Source organism: Lepisma saccharinum, chromosome 1 (genome assembly GCF_977018435.1).
Source record: "Lepisma saccharinum chromosome 1, izLepSacc3.1, whole genome shotgun sequence".
Lineage (NCBI taxonomy): Eukaryota > Metazoa > Arthropoda > Insecta > Zygentoma > Lepismatidae > Lepisma > Lepisma saccharinum.
In genome coordinates this window covers 197,850,122-197,871,957 of record NC_139229.1, presented here as the reverse complement: position 1 = coordinate 197,871,957, position 21,836 = coordinate 197,850,122, and the positions used below count along the sequence as shown (strand labels likewise).

Genomic DNA, 21,836 nt, shown 5'->3' with positions numbered 1-21,836 from the left:
CTATTATTAGGATGACATACCACATTTGTGAGGGGAACCGTATTACGTGTTAACAAAGCTGTTCCTGTCGATTGGAAATTTGCATTATTATGAACTCTTATTGTTGGGGAAAAATTGAAATTCATTTGTCCACATTCTTGGAGAAATACAATATCTAATGATGCTTGTATAATAAAGTCCTCTAACGCCGCCTGTTTTGTAAGGGATTTCATTTTGTTTATATTTATCGTAGCAAAACGTAGCAAAACGTATCATAAATACTATGAACAAAATTTTTGGGATTGGGTATTCCCAATACTTATACTCCCACCTTTGCCCCATCTAAGAGTAATAGTTCTTACACTATTTTTATATACCCCTAATGTTATACACCAAAATTTAACAAACACACTAACAATATTATTTTAGTAGGGGGGAGGAAATACCCCTTCCCTTTGTATAGCTTAATCCATAAATAACTACCACCATACAATACAATATCATTAACTTTCTGACAGTCCATATAAAAATATTCATTCCAAATAATACTATTTTCTAATCTTAAAGTGATTACCTGTATCCAGTATTCACAAACTTTCATGGCCTATCGGACTTGGATCAATAACCATGTCTTGGACATTTGTTTTTACATGTCGCAATGATCGTCTTTTCGTCCGATTGCTGCCTGACGCTTTCCTTATACTCTTTGGTCGTTTTTGTGAGCCGGAAACCGAACGACCCGTACTACTTTGGACACTTCCACTTTCACTATCCGTTTCCGAATCTTTTTCCTGTTCAGCTTCTTGTCTGAAGTCCTTTTGCTTGGTCTGATTCTGCTTCCTCTCCTTCTTGCTCTGTAGCACTTCATCACTCGATTCCTCTTGCACTTTAGTTATGTCTTCTTGTCGTCTTAGTGGTCCACCCTTCTTCTGCTCCATAGTATCCAGGGACATTTCTTTACTTTGTCGCGTAAGTTGAACATTTAACACAGGTTCGTTTGGTGGCTCTTGCATATTTTCTTCAGTTCCTTCCTTGGTCAAAGTTTGTTGATCATTCTTGTGAATATTTTTCTCTTCCTGTATATGTATTCCCTGTTGAAGCCCTTCTATCACCGTCAGTTGTGCTGATTCTTGACTCACATTTATATCTTCGTATGTAGATGTAGACGGTGCAATTGCTTCGCTATAGGACCGAACTGCACGACCCATGACTTTGAACACTGTTGGTTTCCGTAAGTTACAATTAAACCGCATGTGATCACTACTACCACACCATTCACAAGTCGGGATTTGACCATTATGTACTACATGTGCCGTATATTGGCCTATTTTCACAAAGGAGGGAATTGGCTTCTTAATTGCCATCAAAACCTGACGCACCCCATTATACACTTTGTACCTAAATTTGTCACTCCAAGTTTCTGCTTTCAATTCATCGATTGTCCCATATTCACTCAGTGTTTCACGAATTTGTCGTTCTGGCACTTCCAAAGGAAGATTAAACACTCGAACCGGCTTCAAAATTCGATTCGCATCACTCAGTTTCACTTGTGTCACAGCTCCACTACTATAATAAAAATTCACTTCACCAGTATTTTCTTCTAATATTTTTCTCATTTTTCCCGGACGCACTAATTTCAAAAATACACATTTAATCGTCGTGGGAATTTGTATGGTTGCAATTTCATCCACACTCAGTTTGAATTTATCATGAATAAAGGACTAGCTTTCAAAGTTCCCGTTTCAAAACTGATTTGTATCGTATTTTCGCGATCCATTCTATATTTTACTTTTGTCCAATTCTTCGCTAGCACAGTTCAACAGCACACCCTCTCCCAGGCGTACGTACCGATATCGCGCTGAACTTTCACTTTTCCTCAAAGCACAGAGCTCGTACGGCACGACCTACCTGTTCCGCGCTAGGCGCGAAACTGACCTTTCGTCCAGGTAGGTCATGTTATGATTAGCTACCAGTTTGAAGAAACCAATTCACACCTAATGTCATGTCTATAATTTCCTCATGGTCATTTTCATGAGGAAAGGAATTCAGAAAAAATCGAGAAACGATGAAAGGGAAAGATAATGAACATGGCTATTGGTGTTTTGTCATATTTTGTAAATTGTGTAAAAATTCCGTGTTTTGAACAAGCAATTGTTTAGTTACGAAGTCTCTTGTTATTTGTTTAAGGTAGGAACAGGAGAGCGAAAAGGAGTAATTTGAGCCAGAAACCGGTTGCTTAGAAACTTCATCTTTTTTCCAAAGACTGTATGAAAAGAGAGAGGAAAGGGATATTCAACGTATGAAATATAAAATATGTGTGGAAATAAAACAATGGAAACCCAGCAAGATGATACTAACGAACTTCAAACTATGAAAACATATTTTCGTGCTGGAAAACTGCAAGTCGTTCTCGAAATATGAAGTTGATTTTTTTCTGTATTAGAAAGTGGAGATATGGGACGATACGATCCCTCAGCAAGAAAAATTTAAGTAAGCCGACTCCTTTCCTCGAACGTTTTCAATGGTCATAATAAGTAACTAGGGCCCGGAAGTTGAGGAAAAATCAACTTTTATTCTGACCCTGAAAGACAATGCCAAACCTGATATCATGTCCGTTTCTCTGCAGTTAGAACCTAAAAACACTTTCTATTTTACATTTTTTTTTTTCATTTTTCAGCCTTTTTTGGCTTTTAGTTTATTTGTCAGTATTCTTAACAGTGTTTGTTGCATTTTTTACTTATTTTTGATGTTTACTTTTCTCCTCCCCTGTTGTTTCGTGTATTTTAAATGTAATTACTTGTAAAACTTACATATTCAGATTTCTTGACATGGTCCTTTTAGCAAATTCACTATGAATCGAAAATACGGTCAATGGAAAAGCATAATATCATTCTTAACTGAAATGTTTGGCAATGAATTAAAATACTTTGTGTGAAGACTACTTTGAGGTTCTTTTTCTGGACACTATTATCGCTTTAATCTGTGGTTTTAAAGTAGTATTAGTCACAATTTTAAATGAAATTATACTCTGGTGTACGCGAAGCAGAACTGTATTTTCGGATGCTGTCAGACTACAGTATCGTAGAAGGCCCACTCTAAAAGGAGATGTATTGGTTGATTTGGCGTTTTAAGTCAACTTTATGCACAGTAAAGCTAATCGGGACTGGACCTACAGTTTAAAGTGGGATCCGAACCACTGTGCAATGAGCCTCCACCTGATATTAAAACTGGGACCTTGATTACAACATGCTGTTTAAGAACATGTATTTATGATATATTAATTATTAATGTGTGTTAACATAGCTTTTGACAGCTAATTAAAAGAAAGGTCTTGCCAAAAATCCTGCCAATCACTGAAAAATCAAGAAGATGAGTAGAAATATTTCCGAGGTATGCATCGCATAAATATTTACAGTAATTTAATGTAATCTTATATTACATTATTACAACACTTCGTAGTACGTAAATAACAATAAAAAAAAAGAATAAGGAGTGGGTAAGATTTGAACCTGCGATGTTTCGTTCTTGACGAAAAAGCAAAACGAAACGACTGCTTAACAAACTGCTCCAGGGGATTGCTAACGTGAAAGCTTGTAAAACAAGTTGATCTAAGTTGAAAGAACATTTTTCCGGAGTTCCGAACCATGTTTCGCTACAGATCAGGGAAAAGACGCAGTTTGTAAAATCATCGGTTATTGTTCAATTTATCTTTACTGTAATTTTGCCTAAAATCGAGAGAAATTTGCTTCATTGCATTGATATGTGATTTCAATTCTCTCCAGGTGGTGAAGAACGAGTTCAGTGTTTCCAACTGCACATAAATTCCTCTATTTTCTATTTCAGAACGAATAGTCTTAAAAAGAAATCAACATTTCTATTTCCATTATATTACTGGTTTAGGGTTTCTAACTTCATGGAATGTGAAAGAATGAAAGAAATTCACAAGAGCGTTCTCGATTAGAAAGAAAAACTCTTGCTAAGTTGGATACTATTTGTGGACCCTGAAGCGCTATGTTGCCAAATTTACGAATTCAGGACTTCGAAATTTTTCAGGGCGGTCAATTAAGATGTTGCGAAGACTACGTTTTGTCACATCGCAAATATTTTAAGACTCATTAGAAGACCCTTCGCAGGTAGCCGCCCAGGGTAGGTACGTTTTGTCACTGGTATATTTTTTCGAAGGTACGTTTTGTGGCGTATTCGCCGAAGTCCTGCGTACGCCAGTAACTTACAGTAAACGTATCTGTGAAAGAAAAAACTTTAGGATTAAAAGAAAGTCTCCGAATACAACAGTCAACAGAGTAATTCATAAACATATTATTATTATAATACCTTTTTAAGGTAGAGTCATGAGCATTTCTGGATTGTAACAATGCCATTAACTTTCAATTGAATCATTACAACCCAGAAGTGTACATGACAGGCTCGTAGCGAGAATTTTATGTCGGGGGGCTCAACCTTTATCAGCAGGCGCCATAGAAAAGCTAAAAATAGGGAGTAGAGACAGTGAAGATTAATTTCTCAGGCTATTGCAACTTGTTATACTACAAGATGTTAAATCTTGCTAAGGAAGTAAAATTAATTATCATTAAACACTATTTAAATTATATATTTGTAGAATTTCGGGGAGGTTTCAGCCCCCAGAGCCTTCCCACTGGCTACGTGCCTGGTTCATGACTGTACTCGGGCCGGATTTTTACTTACATATGAGCACACATGGTTGCACAGCATGAACCACAACTTACCTGGAAGATGCGTATAAAAAACAAGCGGACAAGAATAACATAATGGAAGTATATTTCTACATTTAATTGTAACTAAGATGTTATGCTAGAAGTACAATTATAACATGGTTTAGTCACTCATACAGAAGTATAAAACTAATATAGTCTTGTTTTTCTCATTTTCTAAAAAAAGAAAATCAGAAATAACGAAATAACATTTCTTATTAACATTTGCCATCCTTGCTAACTTTACAGTTTTGTTACGTCAGTGCAATTCATATTTAACCTTTGGATTTGTTGTTGTCGTCAACGGTGACTTCCATAGTCTGACACCCTGCTTCCTTTCCATTGAGCTCAAAATACACAGTGACAGTCCAATCCCCTTTCATAGCCTGATATTTGACGGCATCCTCTCCTTCCTTGACCATTTGGTATTCGGCTGCGATAGCTGCGTATGTGCCCTGAAAGCCATTATTGTAATTAATAGACCACGGATTTTTATGTAATATCAAAGTCCAAAATAAGTACATAAATATGTACCTAAATATGTACTATCAAAAGGATATGTAGCTAAATATGTACTATCAAAGAATATGTAATATTAATAATAATCGAGTATCCAAGCAATTTCAAGAATTGTGCTACGATATTTATTTTATGTGAACATATTCAACATAATTTTAAGTACATAAGATGTTCAAATTAAAATTTTATCAAATTTATAAACTCAAAAAAGCACAGTAACATGTACATATGTCTCAAGTCATAATTGATATGTTTGATATTTTAACAATAGATGTCAGGGGAATTCAGTTTTGTTTTATGATTACTCTCGAACACAGAGAGAGAGAGAGACGCTCGGTCAGTTCGCGAGACAATATGGTCGAGTGTGTGCGGTGATTTCATTCCGTCCATCTCGTTGCATTACAGCAAGTTTGTACATACATGTAATCTTTTGTATTAGTCAATATATCTTCGTTATTATCAGTGAGTGTCATTTGCAATCATCCGAGTCGAATCACCTTATGGAATTCAATATGGTCCTCCACTCCAGAGGTATGGGTTTGTGATAGCGACACGCAGTAAGTACTATCATTTTCTTTGGCGTGCATCGTACAAATTAGACAGACCCATCTCGGCCCAACAGGCAAGCAAATTTTGGTTCATCAGTGGCCACACACAAAACAATCATTTTGGTCCAGTGACCGGACTCATTCAACATATTTAAGATACAATTTTGCCAACTATTCATTACTTTTCACATCACAAATTATTGTAGAATATGTAAATGTAGGGACAGATTCAAGAAGATTTAATGCATACAGGACAAAGATCCCGCATCTTTCGATAAATAACAATTCCCGTAATTGTTTTGGTCTTCAGCCTGTCTATCCACTTAGCAATAAATATTAGGTGACCGTAAGCACTATGCATCTCATTGATTAGAAAATATGACATCACGTGAGGTATAAATTTTCTTCATCATGTGTCAGAGATAGAAAATATAGGGATAAAGGATCTAGATAGGAAAAAGATACCGAAATATATTGATTTATGTAAAGTAAATTAGCAAATAAGCAAAATATGTAATATCATGACAAATACGCAAAAATATGTAACATAAATATTATGCAAAATCATGTCAGTTATATATTTCGTTGACATTTTCCTCTTGTACGTATGTATCTAGAAAGGAATATAATATGTAATTACATTCAAATCCGGGCTCTAGTAATTAATAACATTTTAGTGTAAATTAATCTTTCGGCTCTTTCCAATTAAACAGTTTGCAACGAATTCAGTTATTTAAAAGTATGTTTTTATGTTTCTCATGTGCCGTGTTTTCCCTCATACATATTATTATAAAATTGTCCATTTTGGTAAAAAAATAACAATAGTAATTTGAGTTATAGTAAATTACTAATAAACCATCCTTCCTCACACATTTGGTAAACACCTGTAGTCAATACCAAACTACTGTAAAAAAAAACAGCCTATCAGATCCATTTAACATGAAAAAAGTAAAATTTTGTCGATCAGTAAAAATAAATAGCATCCGAGAAAGTACTTCTAAACAGGACAACACGGTAGAAGCCGAAGGTATGACTACACTTGTTATTCTTGTTTTATACAGGGTGTCCCACATAAAGCCGGTACGCCTGAAATGAACCATACATATTATGGGTGTCTGTTTTATGTTGGACATCCTGCATGTAGTGTGCAACACGAACACAGACTCGTCTTCGTTGTGAACCTTTTCGTTGCATAGTTTTGATATTTATTAATTGACAAAACTAAAATTGTTTACACTATCACTGCAGGAGGATATCTTACCGCTTTGATTGGGCACGTGTGATCTTCAACAGCTTTTTTGATTATAACAGAGTATGGCTCGTTAGTTTTAAAAAATCGGGAACATAATTCATCTTCAGTCCACTCTGGAAATTCTTCACACGCGCTTGATAGCCCTTTCTGACACTGACGTGCGATTACTTTTGCCTGTAAGAAAGAATATGCTCAACAGTATTTACTTCATTGATACGTATTCATCATAATTTTCGGGGCTTGTTTTCAGTGGAATCTTATCCACACTATATAGCTAAACCAATCATCAATTTCATATCTTTTCTTCGGAGACCCTCTCTTCAAGGGCTGACGATTCCCCTCCCAGTCCGTGCTATTCCTACCTTAAGCATAACTTCCTTATTCCATACATATCCTCTATTCATAACCAATCCTATAACCCACGCTAATAATCTGTAAACCAATCATTGATCTGTTCAACCTAATGAATTGGTCAGCATATAATATACTAACATAAGTCACCCTTTATCTCCAACTTTTGAATAAACCTCGATATCAATATTTTAACATTACTTACGCATTTATCTCTAACAATTTACAATATGAAAACCTTGATTATTTTGGAAACTTTGGATTCCAGAACTACAAAGATACAGTGGGATCCACTAGTAATTCTCGGGAAATTGTCCATGACTATTTTCAATAATTTTTCTCTTCCATCCTGTGTGTTTTTAAAGCGATGGATTTTTATGTATGCTGGTGCAGAAGTTGCCAACAGCTTGTTTTGAGTTTTCTTTTAATTCTTGAAGCTCTTATTGGATCAAATAAAGTGCACGAACATGGTGATGGACAATTTGCACTGTAATACTCATGGATCATACTGTACCTATAGCTATAAATCAAAATAAGTGTAATCTTAAATACCAGTGTAAACGTTTTTTTTATTTTAGTGTAAATTGTAAAACAAAAATAAATATATTAGTACATAATAAACGGGGGAACCGAAATTCTGAGGAAATGACATCCTGGATTATTGTTTAAAGGCACCAGGACATAAGCGAATACCCTTAAATGTATGGAGACGGTCTACTCAGGAGGTTCCCCCTTTGTTTATTTATTTGTTTTTTCCGGGCTTGTATGTGTGTGGTTGACTTTTGTCTGTCCTCAACTCCGTCATGTACGACAGCTATTATAACGCCACCCGTGTAGGTGGAATACTTGAGACTGAATTATATAAAATCTCAAGTAATCCTCGATACCACAGAAGATATAATCTAAATGAGCAAATATTTTAGAAGTATTCATATTTTAAATACAAAAAAAATGTATTTGCTCTAATTAAAATAACAGAAGCTGCAGCACTCTGTCCTCAAATGAATAGAGTATGTTGTTCGAAAATAAATTTCATGTTATATAGGATAAGAAAATAAATATTCTTCATATAATGTAACAGGTCTAAATATATTATATCAATGTTATATTCTACATTCACTAACTTAAAAATTAACCATCCTTCAATATATTGATAAATAATAACATATGAACTACGTTTTACGTAATATGCACTATGCACTATTTACTTTCTGTTTGAAGAATAAAAAAATCATTTTATCACCTTCCAAAACCGTGCATTCATCTTCTACTGGACAAAGTTTCAATTGGGAAAAATGAAGGGTTTAGAGGAATACTTTAGAACATTATTTCCTCAAATACTACTTTTATGGCCCAATATCACTTCAAGATTTGTTTAAGTTATTCCCGCAACATTTTTTACTTACAAAGCACGTAAAACTATACTTATCTCAATGTCCAAAACCAAATAAAATTTCTGCCGGATTCACGTTTTATTCACCAAATCATACAAAATTTACCACTTTCCCGACTTACTTTCGCGTGTATTGCCAATCAATTTCATTTTAGAAATCATAATTCTTACGTGACTTAATAAATGGCAAATTTATCTTGTTTAAAACAAGTAAAAAGACTCATTTCAGTCTCATAACAAAATTAGCGACTTATCCATGACAAGTCCATATTTTCTACTCTCCAGTGTGTTCAAACATATCATTTTTTCCACCATATGCACTGACTATAACTTCCAAACATTTTATAAGTGCGAAATAGAATTTTATACAATCTTATTCCATGAATATTGCTATGATGTATTGTTTGCACAATAAATCAGTTTTCTTACTACTTAATTACCAGCTTTTACTTATTTATTATTATTATATGTTTGATATAAGTTTTTTATCCTCAGTGGGAAAAAAAGTTTTTTTCCGTGAGACCTAGATTTCTTCCCTTAATAAAAGTTGGCAATAATTATAAACTTTTACATAATCTGGATTCTTTGACCAAATCTTCGAATTTAATAAAATAACAATTTTATACTATGATAATTTTGCTTCAATATGATCTCAAATTGTGTAGAACATGTGCGCATACAAATATTATCTCGAAGAACTTAGTGAATCGAAACTTTTGGATGTTTTTACACTCATTGTTTTCCTACCGTAAGTGCATCGGTGATCTACCATAACGAAAATTAACTCACAATATTTTTATTTTTACTTGAACTTCAAAAACGTACACATATCTTTAGGAAGTTAGAATGTGTCAAACAATTAAAATTTATCAAAATTTAGATTTCACGTTCACTAAATAATAGATATTCACAAAATATGAGTTTTTATGTACCATTATCCTTTGATAATGGTACATAGTCTGGTACCGTTATACTATCAATGTGTAGGGCGTTTGATTCTCCGAGCAACCGTCGCGAGTTGCGAGCCTTTCCAGAAACGGCAGGCTCTCAGTTGCGGAGAGAATCAAACTCTCTCTTACATCAATAATTGTCATGAATGACAGAATTAGCGACAGATGAAAGTAAATTCAAATCTCCAAAATCCTGTTGATGCTCTGCAAATCTGCACGAAACAGAGTATCTTTTCTGAAATTCTACCTAGTCATTTCGTGCATGACTTACAACTGTTCTGACTAGATACTATTTCTAATTACGTGACTACTGATTTGTTTCGTTGGTGACCCACAGAATTAGTTTGCACTTTTAGAAATGGGAAGTTGAAGAATGCTGTCTTTAGGCATGCATAATTCTCACAAGGGGAATTATCGCAGACTAGTCGAGTGTGACATGGTCGTGCCAGAGTGAACCATATGATATTATTAATAGTCATAAGAATATATTTATCTCAATACAAATTGAGAATGAGCAACATGAGACTATATATTGGTATACGCATGGTAGCTCCCAGGGCACGGGAAAAGATTAAGATTTGCAGTAAATAGAAACAAGAACACAGAACTTACGTTTTAACATATGAATTCAGAATCTATTTATATTGATTATGCAATTTAAAAAGAACCAAAGTTGTACATCATAACGAAACTCACAAAAAGAAACCGCAGTAACAGCACAATCTCTCTCTCATGCACTTCCATTAATCTCGTAACTTCCATCCAAGATTCATATCTATCAGGCGGGATGGTGTACTTCAACAGTCTGATCATACGTCCGGGAAGGACATGTCGATCGCTCCCTCCATTGAGAAACAAAATCGACGACGACTCGTGGAAGCACTCACAGTCTAGGAGATTTTGGATTCAACCTTCTAATAGTATTTTCCTCATGTATGGAGAACAATTAAAAATCTTCAGATTGCCGAAATTCACCTTACGAGTTTTTGTGTCCAATAACACTGCCGTGTTGAATTTCACTTGGGTAGCTATGAACGGTCCTGTCCACAAATAAAACAACTTGGAAATGGTTCGGTTAACAGCTGAACTTGGACGATGACTTCTTAGCAGCACCAGGTCATCCTCCTTCAACTGCAAAGCATTGCACTTCTGCTTCAGTTTCCGCCTCTGCACAGCATATCGTTCCCTTAACTGCACTTGAACAACCTTACTCTGCCAGTCTTTCTCACCGTCTTCTGACACAGGCCATGGAAAATCTCTTAGCACTTGTGGTGGAACTGAATGGCGGAAAAACAATTCAATTGGTGAATATCCTGTAACTTCAGAAAGAGAATTATTAATTAACCAGGCAACTTCATAAAGATGCTTGGATCAAATCTGGTGATCGTGCTGGCAATAAACCCTAAGTAAACGAGTTATCTCTTGGTTTGCTCTCTCTACTAAGTTTCCTTGAGGGTGGTAGGGCGTCGTACACACATGTTTCATTCCCATGGATTCGATGAAACTCTGCCATGACCGGGAAGTGAACTGGGATCCTCTATCCGACAAAATTAGTTTAACAGCTGGATAATGGGCGAAATATCTCTCCTTCATTAAGCGAATTATCTCAACGGTACTAGCCTTCCGCACAGGATAAACTGTGACGAACCTGGAGAAAACATCTATAAGGCTGAGAATATAATAGTACCCTGAAGAAGGCGGTAACTTCCCAATGAGGTCAATGGAAAGCATCTCATGAGGTTCCTTTCCACTAATGTGCAGCTTTTCCTTCATGATACCCGCTGCGACGCCAAGGGTCCCGGGTTCGAATCCCGGTCGGGTATGGTTGTTTGTGAATGTCCATTTTCATCCATTTCATCATTTCATCACTCATCCCCATCTTCGCAAATTAGCCAAGAGGCACAAAACGCGAAGTAAAATAAACTAAATCAATCAATCCTTCATGATACCTAACTTGTCAGGCTTCACTTTTGCACAAATCAGGCAATCACGGATATAGTTAGAAATATCAGGTTTCATTTTTTCCAATAATATCGGGATTGCAATTGCCTATAACACTTTCCCACATCAAAATGACCGCCGTCATCATGAATTTTTTTCAGCAGCTCGGGACGTCTGGAATTCGGAACACACAACTTGTACTGTGGAGCCTCCCCACTGTAACTTCTGAACAGCAATCCATGATGAAGTTTAAAGGACTTCCGTAACCTGGTCATGCCTGCATCTTCGTTTTCAGTAGGCTGCTGAAGTTTAGCAATCATTTCTCTGCAAAAATAATCTTTAGCATGGGCTTCTTTCCAATCACTCACTTCTTCATCTTCATCTTCTTCCCAGAGAAAATTTATGTGGTAATGCAGACAATCAGACTTCAGCTTGCTCTCAGTATCTGCCTTCACAGGATATCTAGATAACGTATCAGGAATAATGTTTTCCTTTCCACTAACATACACTATTTCGAACTGATATGATTGAATTTTCAAAGACCAACGGGTCAATCGACTATTCCAATTTTTACTATTTTGCAGCCACTGTAGTCCTTTATGATCAGTATAAATTTTAAATTTTCGCCCCTTAAGATAGACTGCAAAGCGTTCTATTCCAAATAATATAGCAAGGCACTCAAGTTCATGAACAGAAAAATGAAGTTCATTGTTACGTAACTTTCGGCTAGCATATTGGATAACCAAAATATCATGTTCATCTGTCTGGAACAAAACGCAACCAAGCCCTTTTCCACATGCATCTGACTATAGACAAAATTCTTTAGTAAAATCTGGTTGCGATAGCGCAGGTGCACTAACCAAATCAAGTTTCGTCAATTCAAAATCTTCATTTTCTACTTCTGTCCATTGAAACTTCACATTTTTGGACAAAAGATAAGTAAGTGGTTGCACTTTCACTGCAAAATGTTCAATGTACTTTCTCCTCCAACCGGCAAGTCCCAAAAATTTCCTGACGTCTTTTCTATTTCTATGTCTAGGAAAATTTAAAAATGGCGTCGTTCTTCTTAGGATCAGTTCGGATGGAATCCCCAGAAACAATATGGCCTAAATATAATATTTCTGACTTAACTAAGTCACATTTCTTCAACTTCACAGTCATTCCAACTTCTTCTAGTCTGGTCAAAACATAATTAATGTGCCGGAAATGTTTCTGCAAATCGCAATCGAACAGTAATAAATCGTCGATATACTGGGTCAGAAATGAATCAGTTTCGGGCCCAAATATAGAATTCATAGCCGAAACAAAAACTGAAACTGCGTTAGCTATTCCGAAAGGCATTTTTGTAAACATCCACTGTCTTCCTTTATAAGAAAATGCAGTGTATGACTGCCATTCTTGCTTTACAGGAATCTGCAGATATCCGGATACCAAATGAAAACTAATGAAGTACTTGGCACCTTTAAATTTCTGGAGTGCTTCGTCTATTGGTTCAACAGAACTTCTAGGAACAATAACAAACTTGTTCAACAACCGAAAATCTACACACGGACGTACAGACCCATCCGGTTTGTCCACAACAATGAGCGGGTTCAAGTACGGAGAGTTACAAGGCACAATTATTTCCCAATCTTTCCATTTTTGCAGCTCAGCCTCTAGTTTTGCCCTTTTTCCCAGTGGAATTGGGTACGGTTTTTGACTCACTGGAACGGTACTGGACAAATGAATATCACAAACTAAGTTCTTGGCAGTGTCAGGCCTCTCTGAAAACACCTTACTATGTGCAATAAATATCTCGAACAATTCGGCTCTTTGTTCCTTATCCAATAATTCACTGGAGTCAATCTTCTCCCTTATATCCTCTAGCGGTGTAGCCCATTTATCGTAGCTAGCTTCAATCCTCCGGACGCTCATTTGCTTATCAACGGAATCATCATCATCTAGCTTTTGCTCAATTGGCTCTCCATACACCATTAGATACAACTTTTTATGCTTGAGATTGATCTCTGCTTCATATTTCTGCAGGAACGAATAACGCAATAATAAGTCTGAAGGCAAATCCTTCACAACAAAAATTTCTAAAGGTATGGTGCTCTCAGCAATTTCCAGAGCGATTCTGCGCTTTCCCACAACTCGAGTTCGACTATTTCCAGCGAAATCTATAGGTCGCACCTCTGGAGTAGCTTGTAACATGGGCCCTGGCAAATTTTGCTTTATTTTCTTCCAAATATCTAGGCTCAGAACAGATATTTCAGCTGCAGTGTCCACTATACAAGTTATATCAACATTTGCTACACGTGCCTTGAACTCAGGCGCTCTTCCAAAGTTTTTAGACTGACTAGCCTGACACAATTTGTAAAGAAACTCACTCTCTTCATGATTGATAACAAACACCAGCTTCAGATCATTATTTACAGACTGGGAAATATTTTCTGCAGGCCCCAGTTCTATCCAAGACTGCCCGACATCAGAATGGGACGTTTCTATGCCAGGCGTGGGGTAAAATCCCGCACCTGGTCGAGATTTGATCCATTCTCCGAGCAAAAATTTCAGGTCAGCTCGACGCTCTGTTACTGCTCGTTACTAGGGTACGACTCTGCAGCATCTGTTTGTAAACCACTGCTCGCCACTTGCAATCGTGGAGAGCTACGACCTTCCCTCAAAGGTTCACTGTGCTCCGGTGAAGATAAACGGTTCTCAGTTCGTGGTCTCCCACAAGGTTCGTATCTGGCAGCAGCATACTCACGTCTCTGCCTATTTTGGCTTTGTTGATGATAACGATTGCCGTTTCTATATGGACCTGCAGAGAGATTTTCACAGTAATTATTCTGCCTCTGGACCATACGAACCCTCGGGTTTCTGTTTGTCGAGTTGCCTGGAATATCTCTGTTGTTCTGGTGAGTAGGATTCTCCTTCCTCCACGTAGTTCGCCAAGCATCCTGCTCTTCCGCTTGCTCGTATATCTTCACAAAATCTGCAAGCAAATCAACAGTTACGGGAGCGTGGTCCATACACAATTGCTTCACTCTATAAGGCAATTGGCCGATTATGAGGTTTACCACCTCCTGCTCTGTGTAGTGGCTACTCAGATTTCTGTAAGCAGAGTATACAGACCAAAAATATTCTTCCAAACTATTGTCATTGTTTTTGTTGTACCGTTTGGCCCTAACAGATGCCAACTCCCTTTATTTTGCCTCTGAAGACGCAAAACGCCTCTTAAACGCCCTACGGAAATCTGAATATGTGTGGAAATCATTCTTATGAGAGTAGAACCATTGATAAGCCATGCCCGTTAGCAAACGAGGAATAATCTCCAGCTTGTATATATGCGGGATCTGAAGAATCTCAAGGTTGGTATCTAATTCTTTCAGATAAATCTCAGCCGAAGTGGCTATAATACTTCCGTCGAATTTCCGCATGGAATTCAGGTCAGCCATCTGGGGAGTCATCCCACCACGCGTAGCATTGGTTCGAGATTTTCTTTCTTTTCTCTTTTCCGAGAAAGTCGACTCGCTGCCTGAAGAACTGGAAACGATCTCTCTGTGGCGTCTTTTCTTTACATGTGTACGGTTTTGTTGCCCCGAAGAGACCTCAGAACGACTAGGAGACAGTAACCTTCGAAATGGTGCGCCCAGCTGGTCCACCCGCGGTAAGTCTGATTCACCGGAGAGTGGCAACTTGCTTAAAGTGGTTGAAATTTGGGCCACTTCGTCACAAAGATTACGCATGTCCGAAGAAAGCTTCCCTTGTTTGGATTCCATATCATTTTTCCACTCTTCAGGATCCTCCGTGCTGCTTTTAAGGGTTTCTGCCACCGTCTCTACAACTCGCAAATTCAAGTTTTCTCTCAGCTGATATGCCATACTGGTCACCTGGTTGTCCAACTCTCTGGACATTTCCTCCCTGAAACCGCTCTGCGTTTGAATGATTTCCTTTCGGAAGTCCTCCTTGGTCTGCTCAGCTTCTTTCCTCAACACGACAACTGTTTCGTGGAGTTTAGATTCCAGCTGCTGAGAATTTGACTGCCATGCTTGACGTAAGCTCATCATCTCAATTTCAAGGCTTTCGTTCAATTTCTGCTGTCCCTCAGACATTTGCAGAGTCATTTGTTCGATCCTCCGTCCCATATCTGAATTGGACGCAGCAAGTTGTGAACAACTATGGGACAGTTTCTCCTCCATCCTTGCATCTAGCCGGCACTCAAGAGTTCTACTACTTTCTTCCAATTTTAGTTGTAAACTGTGCTCCAAGATATTAATATTTTCCTGGAGTTTATCCTCTAACCTCCTAGAGTTCTCATGTAACGTATCCTCCAAGCTATCAGAATGTTCCCGCATTCTAGATTCTAGGTTATTAGCATTTTCCGTAATCCTTTCTTGGATTCTAAGTTCTAGGTTATTAGCATTTTCAGTAATCTTTTCTTGGATTCTAAGTTCTAGATTACTAGAATTTTCAGTTATCCTTTCCTGGATTCTAAGTTCTAGATTACTAGTATTTTCAGTAATCCTTTCCTGGATTCTAAGTTCTAGATTACTAGTATTTTCAGTAATCCTTTCCTGGATTCTAAGTTCTAGATTACTAGAATTTTCCTGGATTTTGAGTTCTAGATTACTAGAATTTTCTGCCATTTTAGCTTCCAGACTGCTAGCATTTTCTGTCATTTTTTTCTGGATTCTAGTTTCCCGGTTGCTGGAATTTGCCTCCAGCATTCGCTTCAACGACGCGAGCAAATCAGCAGTAACAGGAACAACAGGAGCTGAAAGTTTTTCTTTGCATGCGAGACATGTTAATTCACCAGGAGAATTGCTTTCCTTTGGTGACTTTAGCTTTGCACAATTCAAATGAAAAATATTGTGGCACTCAGTGCAAACAAACGTATCATCAAGCCTTGATGTAGTCTCACAGCAAAACACATGAACTTCATCAACACATGAAGCTTTGCTTCCACTTCTTAATATTTTCTTTTCCATTGTTGCGCATTAAAAGTTCTGAGTCAACTGCAAATCTAAAACACGTTACCAAAGATTAACGTAGCTAAAGCACAATGTGTTCGTGGAACCACGTTCTGTGCGCCAAATTATTGACACGGTCGTGCCAGAGTGAACCATATGATATTATTAATAGTCATAAGAATATATTTATCTCAATACAAATTGAGAATGAACAACATGAGACTATATATTGGTATACGCGTGATACCTCCCAGGGCACGGGAAAACATTAAGATTTGCAGTAAATAGACACAAAAACACAGAACTTACGTTTTAACATATGAATTCAGAATCTATTTATATTGATTATGCAATTTAAAAAGAACCAAAGTTGTACATCATAACGAAACTCACAAAAAGAAATCGCAGTAACAGCACAATCTCTCTCTCATGCACTTCCATTAATCTCGTAACTTCCATCCAAGATTCATATCTATCAGGCGGGATGGTGTACTTCAACAGTCTGATCATACGTCCGGGAAGGACATGTCAATTGCATTCCACATAATAATAATAATAGTATATTTTAAGTGCCGACCATGGTGTAAAACCTAATACGGTACTAAGTCAGGTAAAAAAAGAAGCACAAATCACACGGATTAAATTTGTAAGATGTAAATATAATGAGAGCAACATTTTACATTTCAAGTTATAAGTAGTTTTCAAACAGCTTTTCTACTATATCTCTAATAATAATAATTGTGAATTGTTACTTCATTGCGTAAAATATAAATATACCAGCGTGGGATCATATAACTAGGTTATTTCTACACAGTAAAACGTTTGTATTGAATAACCAAAAAATGGTTTCTCGTTACCAAATATTTATTGAAATAGGTGATAAATAAATGGTTGTTTACCAGAATCAAATTCTTTTGGAAGCGTGCACGTTTTTGCTTAGAGGTACCATTTATAAAAATATTTAATTAAAAGTGACAAATTTAGTACAGGTTGAATTGTTTTGTCAATGCAAACACATCCGTTTCTTTTATGTGGAGCCAAAATCACTAAGCAATTCTACAACGGGCGCCAATATCAAAGCAAATGGACAGATGCAAGGTTTACGGGTTAATACGTAGAATGGTTGCTAGTTCCAGCTTATGAACATTGGGCATTCCTTCTAATGGGTAGGGGAGGCCGGGGTGAGTTGTCAGAAGTATTCATTTTTATTCACAGCATACGAGAGTTGGCAATATTGCAGAATACTGTGAATATGCGTCATCTCTAGGACCAATTTACAACTAAAAAGTTTGAAATCTCGTACAAGGTGGCGCAAAAAGAATGCATGGTTTTGGAATAAGTGTAACGTCGTTGATTTTCTAGATAGAAACGTTTTATTAACACCAAAATCATCGGTAAGAAATGCAGTTTGGATAGGTATACAGTGATGATTTAAGTATGGAAGATGATGTCGGGAAAGTGATGTCATTGTTGCTATGCAACACACCTGGAGCCTCTCCTCAAAGTTCTGCATTGCCCTTGCCAAAGTCTTTCATGTCATCTTTCCGACACCAACTTCCATACTTAAATTATCACTGTATACCCATCCAAACTCCATTTCTTACCGATGGTTTTGGTGTTAATGAAACGTTTGTATTTTGAAAATCAACGCCACTACACTTATTGCAAAAAAAACATGTGCAACGTTCGTACCGGAGCACTGCACACTAAACCATGAAGCGGCGCAAAAGTGTACCCATATATGCTAGCTTGTAGCCAGCCGAAGACATGAACTCAAAGTATCTCAGGGCTTGCGGGGTTTAGTATGGAAAGGTCAAAAGTCAACTAGTAAAAGTTTATTTATATTTTACACGCATGTAAATTATCAGTTTAGCACATACGCCCTTATTTCCTCACAGTGAGGTACCTGGGGAGTGTTAGTGACCTTATCTAATTTAGGGGGAACCAACTAGTGCAGGAAACCAATAGCAACCTTGGTAGTCGCCACGTGCCACGCCGTCTGGGGACCACATGAGAAAGCGTCCAATCATTTGCGAGGGACGGACCGAGGCCCGCGGGTTCACAAGGGTGTTGGTATGAAAGGACGCCGCAAAGTCAATGGGCGCCTCCAGGATCGCTCAACATGGTAGCAAATGTTGACCTGCTACGTCACACAGTTTTATGGCGCAGAGTTGAGAAGTAGCGACGTTCCAGCCGAAAACAATTGAAAATCGCATTGCGTTGCCTTGTGGCGTCTGCAGCGAAAATGGCAGGGCGTGTTGGGCTGTTGAATACGGTGCCACTATTCATGGATTATGAATCGATGTGATGACATATATATGGATGCTATTTCAAATTAAAGTATGTGGTTAATCTCGAAGTAAAACATGAGTAGATCTAGATCTGTGTCTACTGTCTATAGAGATACAATTGGGGGGAAATGTTATATTCCTAATTTGAGAGCTTTGGTTACAACAATTCTCTGTGGTTACAATTTTATTTCTCCAAAATAATACGTAATAACCATGGAGGAGTGACATTGAGTGTAGAAAGGTTGTCGCCAGTTTTATTTAAGGATATATGTGTTTAAATTAAAGATTATTTTCGTATAGGAGTGCAAGTTTGACACAACACTCTACTTCTTGTGTGTTTGTTTGTTTGGTGTTTTAAGTCCACTTTATGCACAGTAGGCTAATTTGGACTGGGCCTACAGTTTAAAGTGGAATCCGAACCACCATGTGCCTACACCGGGTATCGAACCCGAAACGCTTTTTGTGTGTGTGTGACCTTATTGGTTGTAAACCTTTGTTAAAATACATATAACATACGCATACGCTACACTATAAGTGAAAGAAAGATTAGTTTCGAGAATGTGCTTTGAAATGGGATCATTATTCCTCAATAGTTTCATGCCATTGTTAATAGGTTGGCACCCGTGGTGGTGTGGTTCCCGGCCTGGGAATGAATGCTTGTGAGTGTCCTTTCATCAATTTCATCATATCATCATTCATTCCCATTTTCGCAAAATTGTCAAAAGTGGCACGAAAATGAAGTAAAATAAAACAAATCAATAAATCAACCATTGTTAATAGGACAATAATAAATACGATTTAAGAACAATAGTTTCATTTGAATTTTGTTTTTTATCGTCGCTTTTCTGCTACTTTTGGCTAATCGTGAAGATGAGGATGATTGATTATATGATGAAATTGATGAAAGGACACCCACAAAGAACGCCCAGGCTGGGATTTCAAACCCGTGACCCTGGCGTTGTAGCCACGGAAGTTGGCTTACGAACAGAAATGTTGAACAGTGAGTATAAGTTGCAAAATGTGTGCAAGATTGTATAACGGTGTTCTCACGTTGTTTTCACGCAATAATGTTTGATATAGTTTAAATTATCAATTGCTGATTGTGCTTTCGTAGCTGCGAAAAGAATGTAAATTAAAGCAATATAAATAAACACGTACGAATTGACGTTTATACATGAATATGCCACATTTTTTAGTTGTCTTTATGATTAACTCTGCATGATCATCGTTTAAGTTATTGTAATACCATCCTCCTTCCAATGGATTTTCAAATATCACACGGTGCATTTCTTGATATCACGCTCCCTTGAAAAGTATGTATTTCACCCAGGAAATGGCCTCGATACTTGATGCCAATTTTTCTTGCAAAAAGAAGGGACATTCACAAATAATATCTCGGAGTGGTTAAACATCGCGCTACGACGCCGGGTCCCGGGTTCGAATCCCGGCCTGGGCAAGCTGTTCCTTGTGACTGTTCCTTCACCATATCATCACTCATCCCCATCTTCGCGATTAGCCAAAAGTTATAAAAATGCACAGTAAAATAAATCAAATCAATCAAATAACATCCATGCCTATACCGGACCTCGAACCCGAAACTTAAGTAGCGAGATAAAAAGTGGTCTCCACCTCAAGCTGAACACATGTTTGCAAGAGCATGCTCATTCGATTTAGCCGAAAAAACAACTTAATGTTGTGAACAGTATTTGGGTTCTTTACTTTTTTAACTGCGTTATTTTGTTGGTATTTTTAAATATACTTCAGTTGAAGCCAGTGCATAATTATCCGTTGACAGATCACTCATTCTCCGAGAATATAGTGGCGAAAAAGTTATTACTATTTAAGGCTATTGGATGCGCGTCCTAAAGGTGCGCTTGGGCTACATAATCGAACTTGCAAATACATTTTACTCCACGCATCTTTTAGTTCCGCCGCGCCATGTTGCAACTAACAGAAGACAGCAGACTTGCAGACGACAGTTGACCGCAGGTAGCGAGAGAATTTTATGTTGAGTGAAGCCGCGGTCGCTCCTTCTCAACAACCAGGTAGCAAGCGCCTCCAGGGTTCTTGCTACTCAACAATGTTGGGTTGCTGAGTGGTCCTGGAGGCGCCCAATGGCTACTGAAAGGGAACGGTCCGGTCCCTTGGTATGTCCAGTCAGTAGCAAGAGACGGGAAGGTACAAAGGGAAGGTCTGCCACGACCTAAGGGTAGCACTCCAAGCTCGTATGGGGCAGACCAGGTAGGTAGGTAATCTGCTTTTCTTATTCTCCTCCTTCCTTCTGGTTGCTTAGCTATTGGATCCCGGTAGGGGAAAAACATCCAGACTAGATTTGGAACCAGGTCTTTCGCAGCCGGCATCTGGCAGTCGATCAGGAGGTGCTCGTTCGGGGGCGAGGATCGTATGCGCAGTTGTCCGTGGACGCATTACGTCATCGTCGAAAAGCTCGGCACGGAAAAGGCTGGTTTCTTATGCAAATATTGAGATATTTGACAACGAATATTTTCTAAAATATAGTAGCAGGGGAAAGGTTACAACTTTTACTGTTAAGATTCATCCTTTCTAATCAATTTATCACAGAGTTGATTCAAATGTGTAAAATGGTTTTCAAGAAATCGTGTTTCGAAGGAACCCCTGTTTTGTTCTCTCCAGGCTTCCAATGTAAGGGAGTTTTAACTTAAGCACGTTGGATTTATTTTTGCTGTATGTTTTGAAATAAGATTATTTTGTTCTTGTCAACTGAAATCATGCCTAAATGCTATGGAAAGCTCTGAAAACTTTTATCAGAAAACTAACGGAAGATATCTAATATATCACAGCTTTCCAGTCGGTAATTGAGTAAGTAAAAGAAAATACAAGATTGATATAAAAAATGCGGGATTGTCCATTTTTGTGAAAATGGCATTGTGCGAGGTCTAAAAGCAGAACGT

At 37.6% G+C, this 21,836-nt stretch overlaps 1 protein-coding gene across 1 annotated transcript in view; it reads right to left on the bottom strand.

The window, feature by feature from the left end:
- Positions 1-4,772: 4,772 nt before the first annotated feature.
- Positions 4,773-21,836, bottom strand: part of LOC145991147 (uncharacterized) — a 29,713-nt gene continuing 12,649 nt past the window's right edge. Inside the window, exons 3-4 of the mRNA XM_083126954.1 lie at positions 7,038-7,202; positions 4,773-5,164 (exon numbers count right to left, since the gene is read on the bottom strand). Of these exons, the coding sequence (XP_082983080.1) occupies positions 4,985-5,164; positions 7,038-7,202 (345 nt within the window). The 3' untranslated portion in view covers positions 4,773-4,984. The remainder of the gene's footprint in view (positions 5,165-7,037; positions 7,203-21,836) is intronic.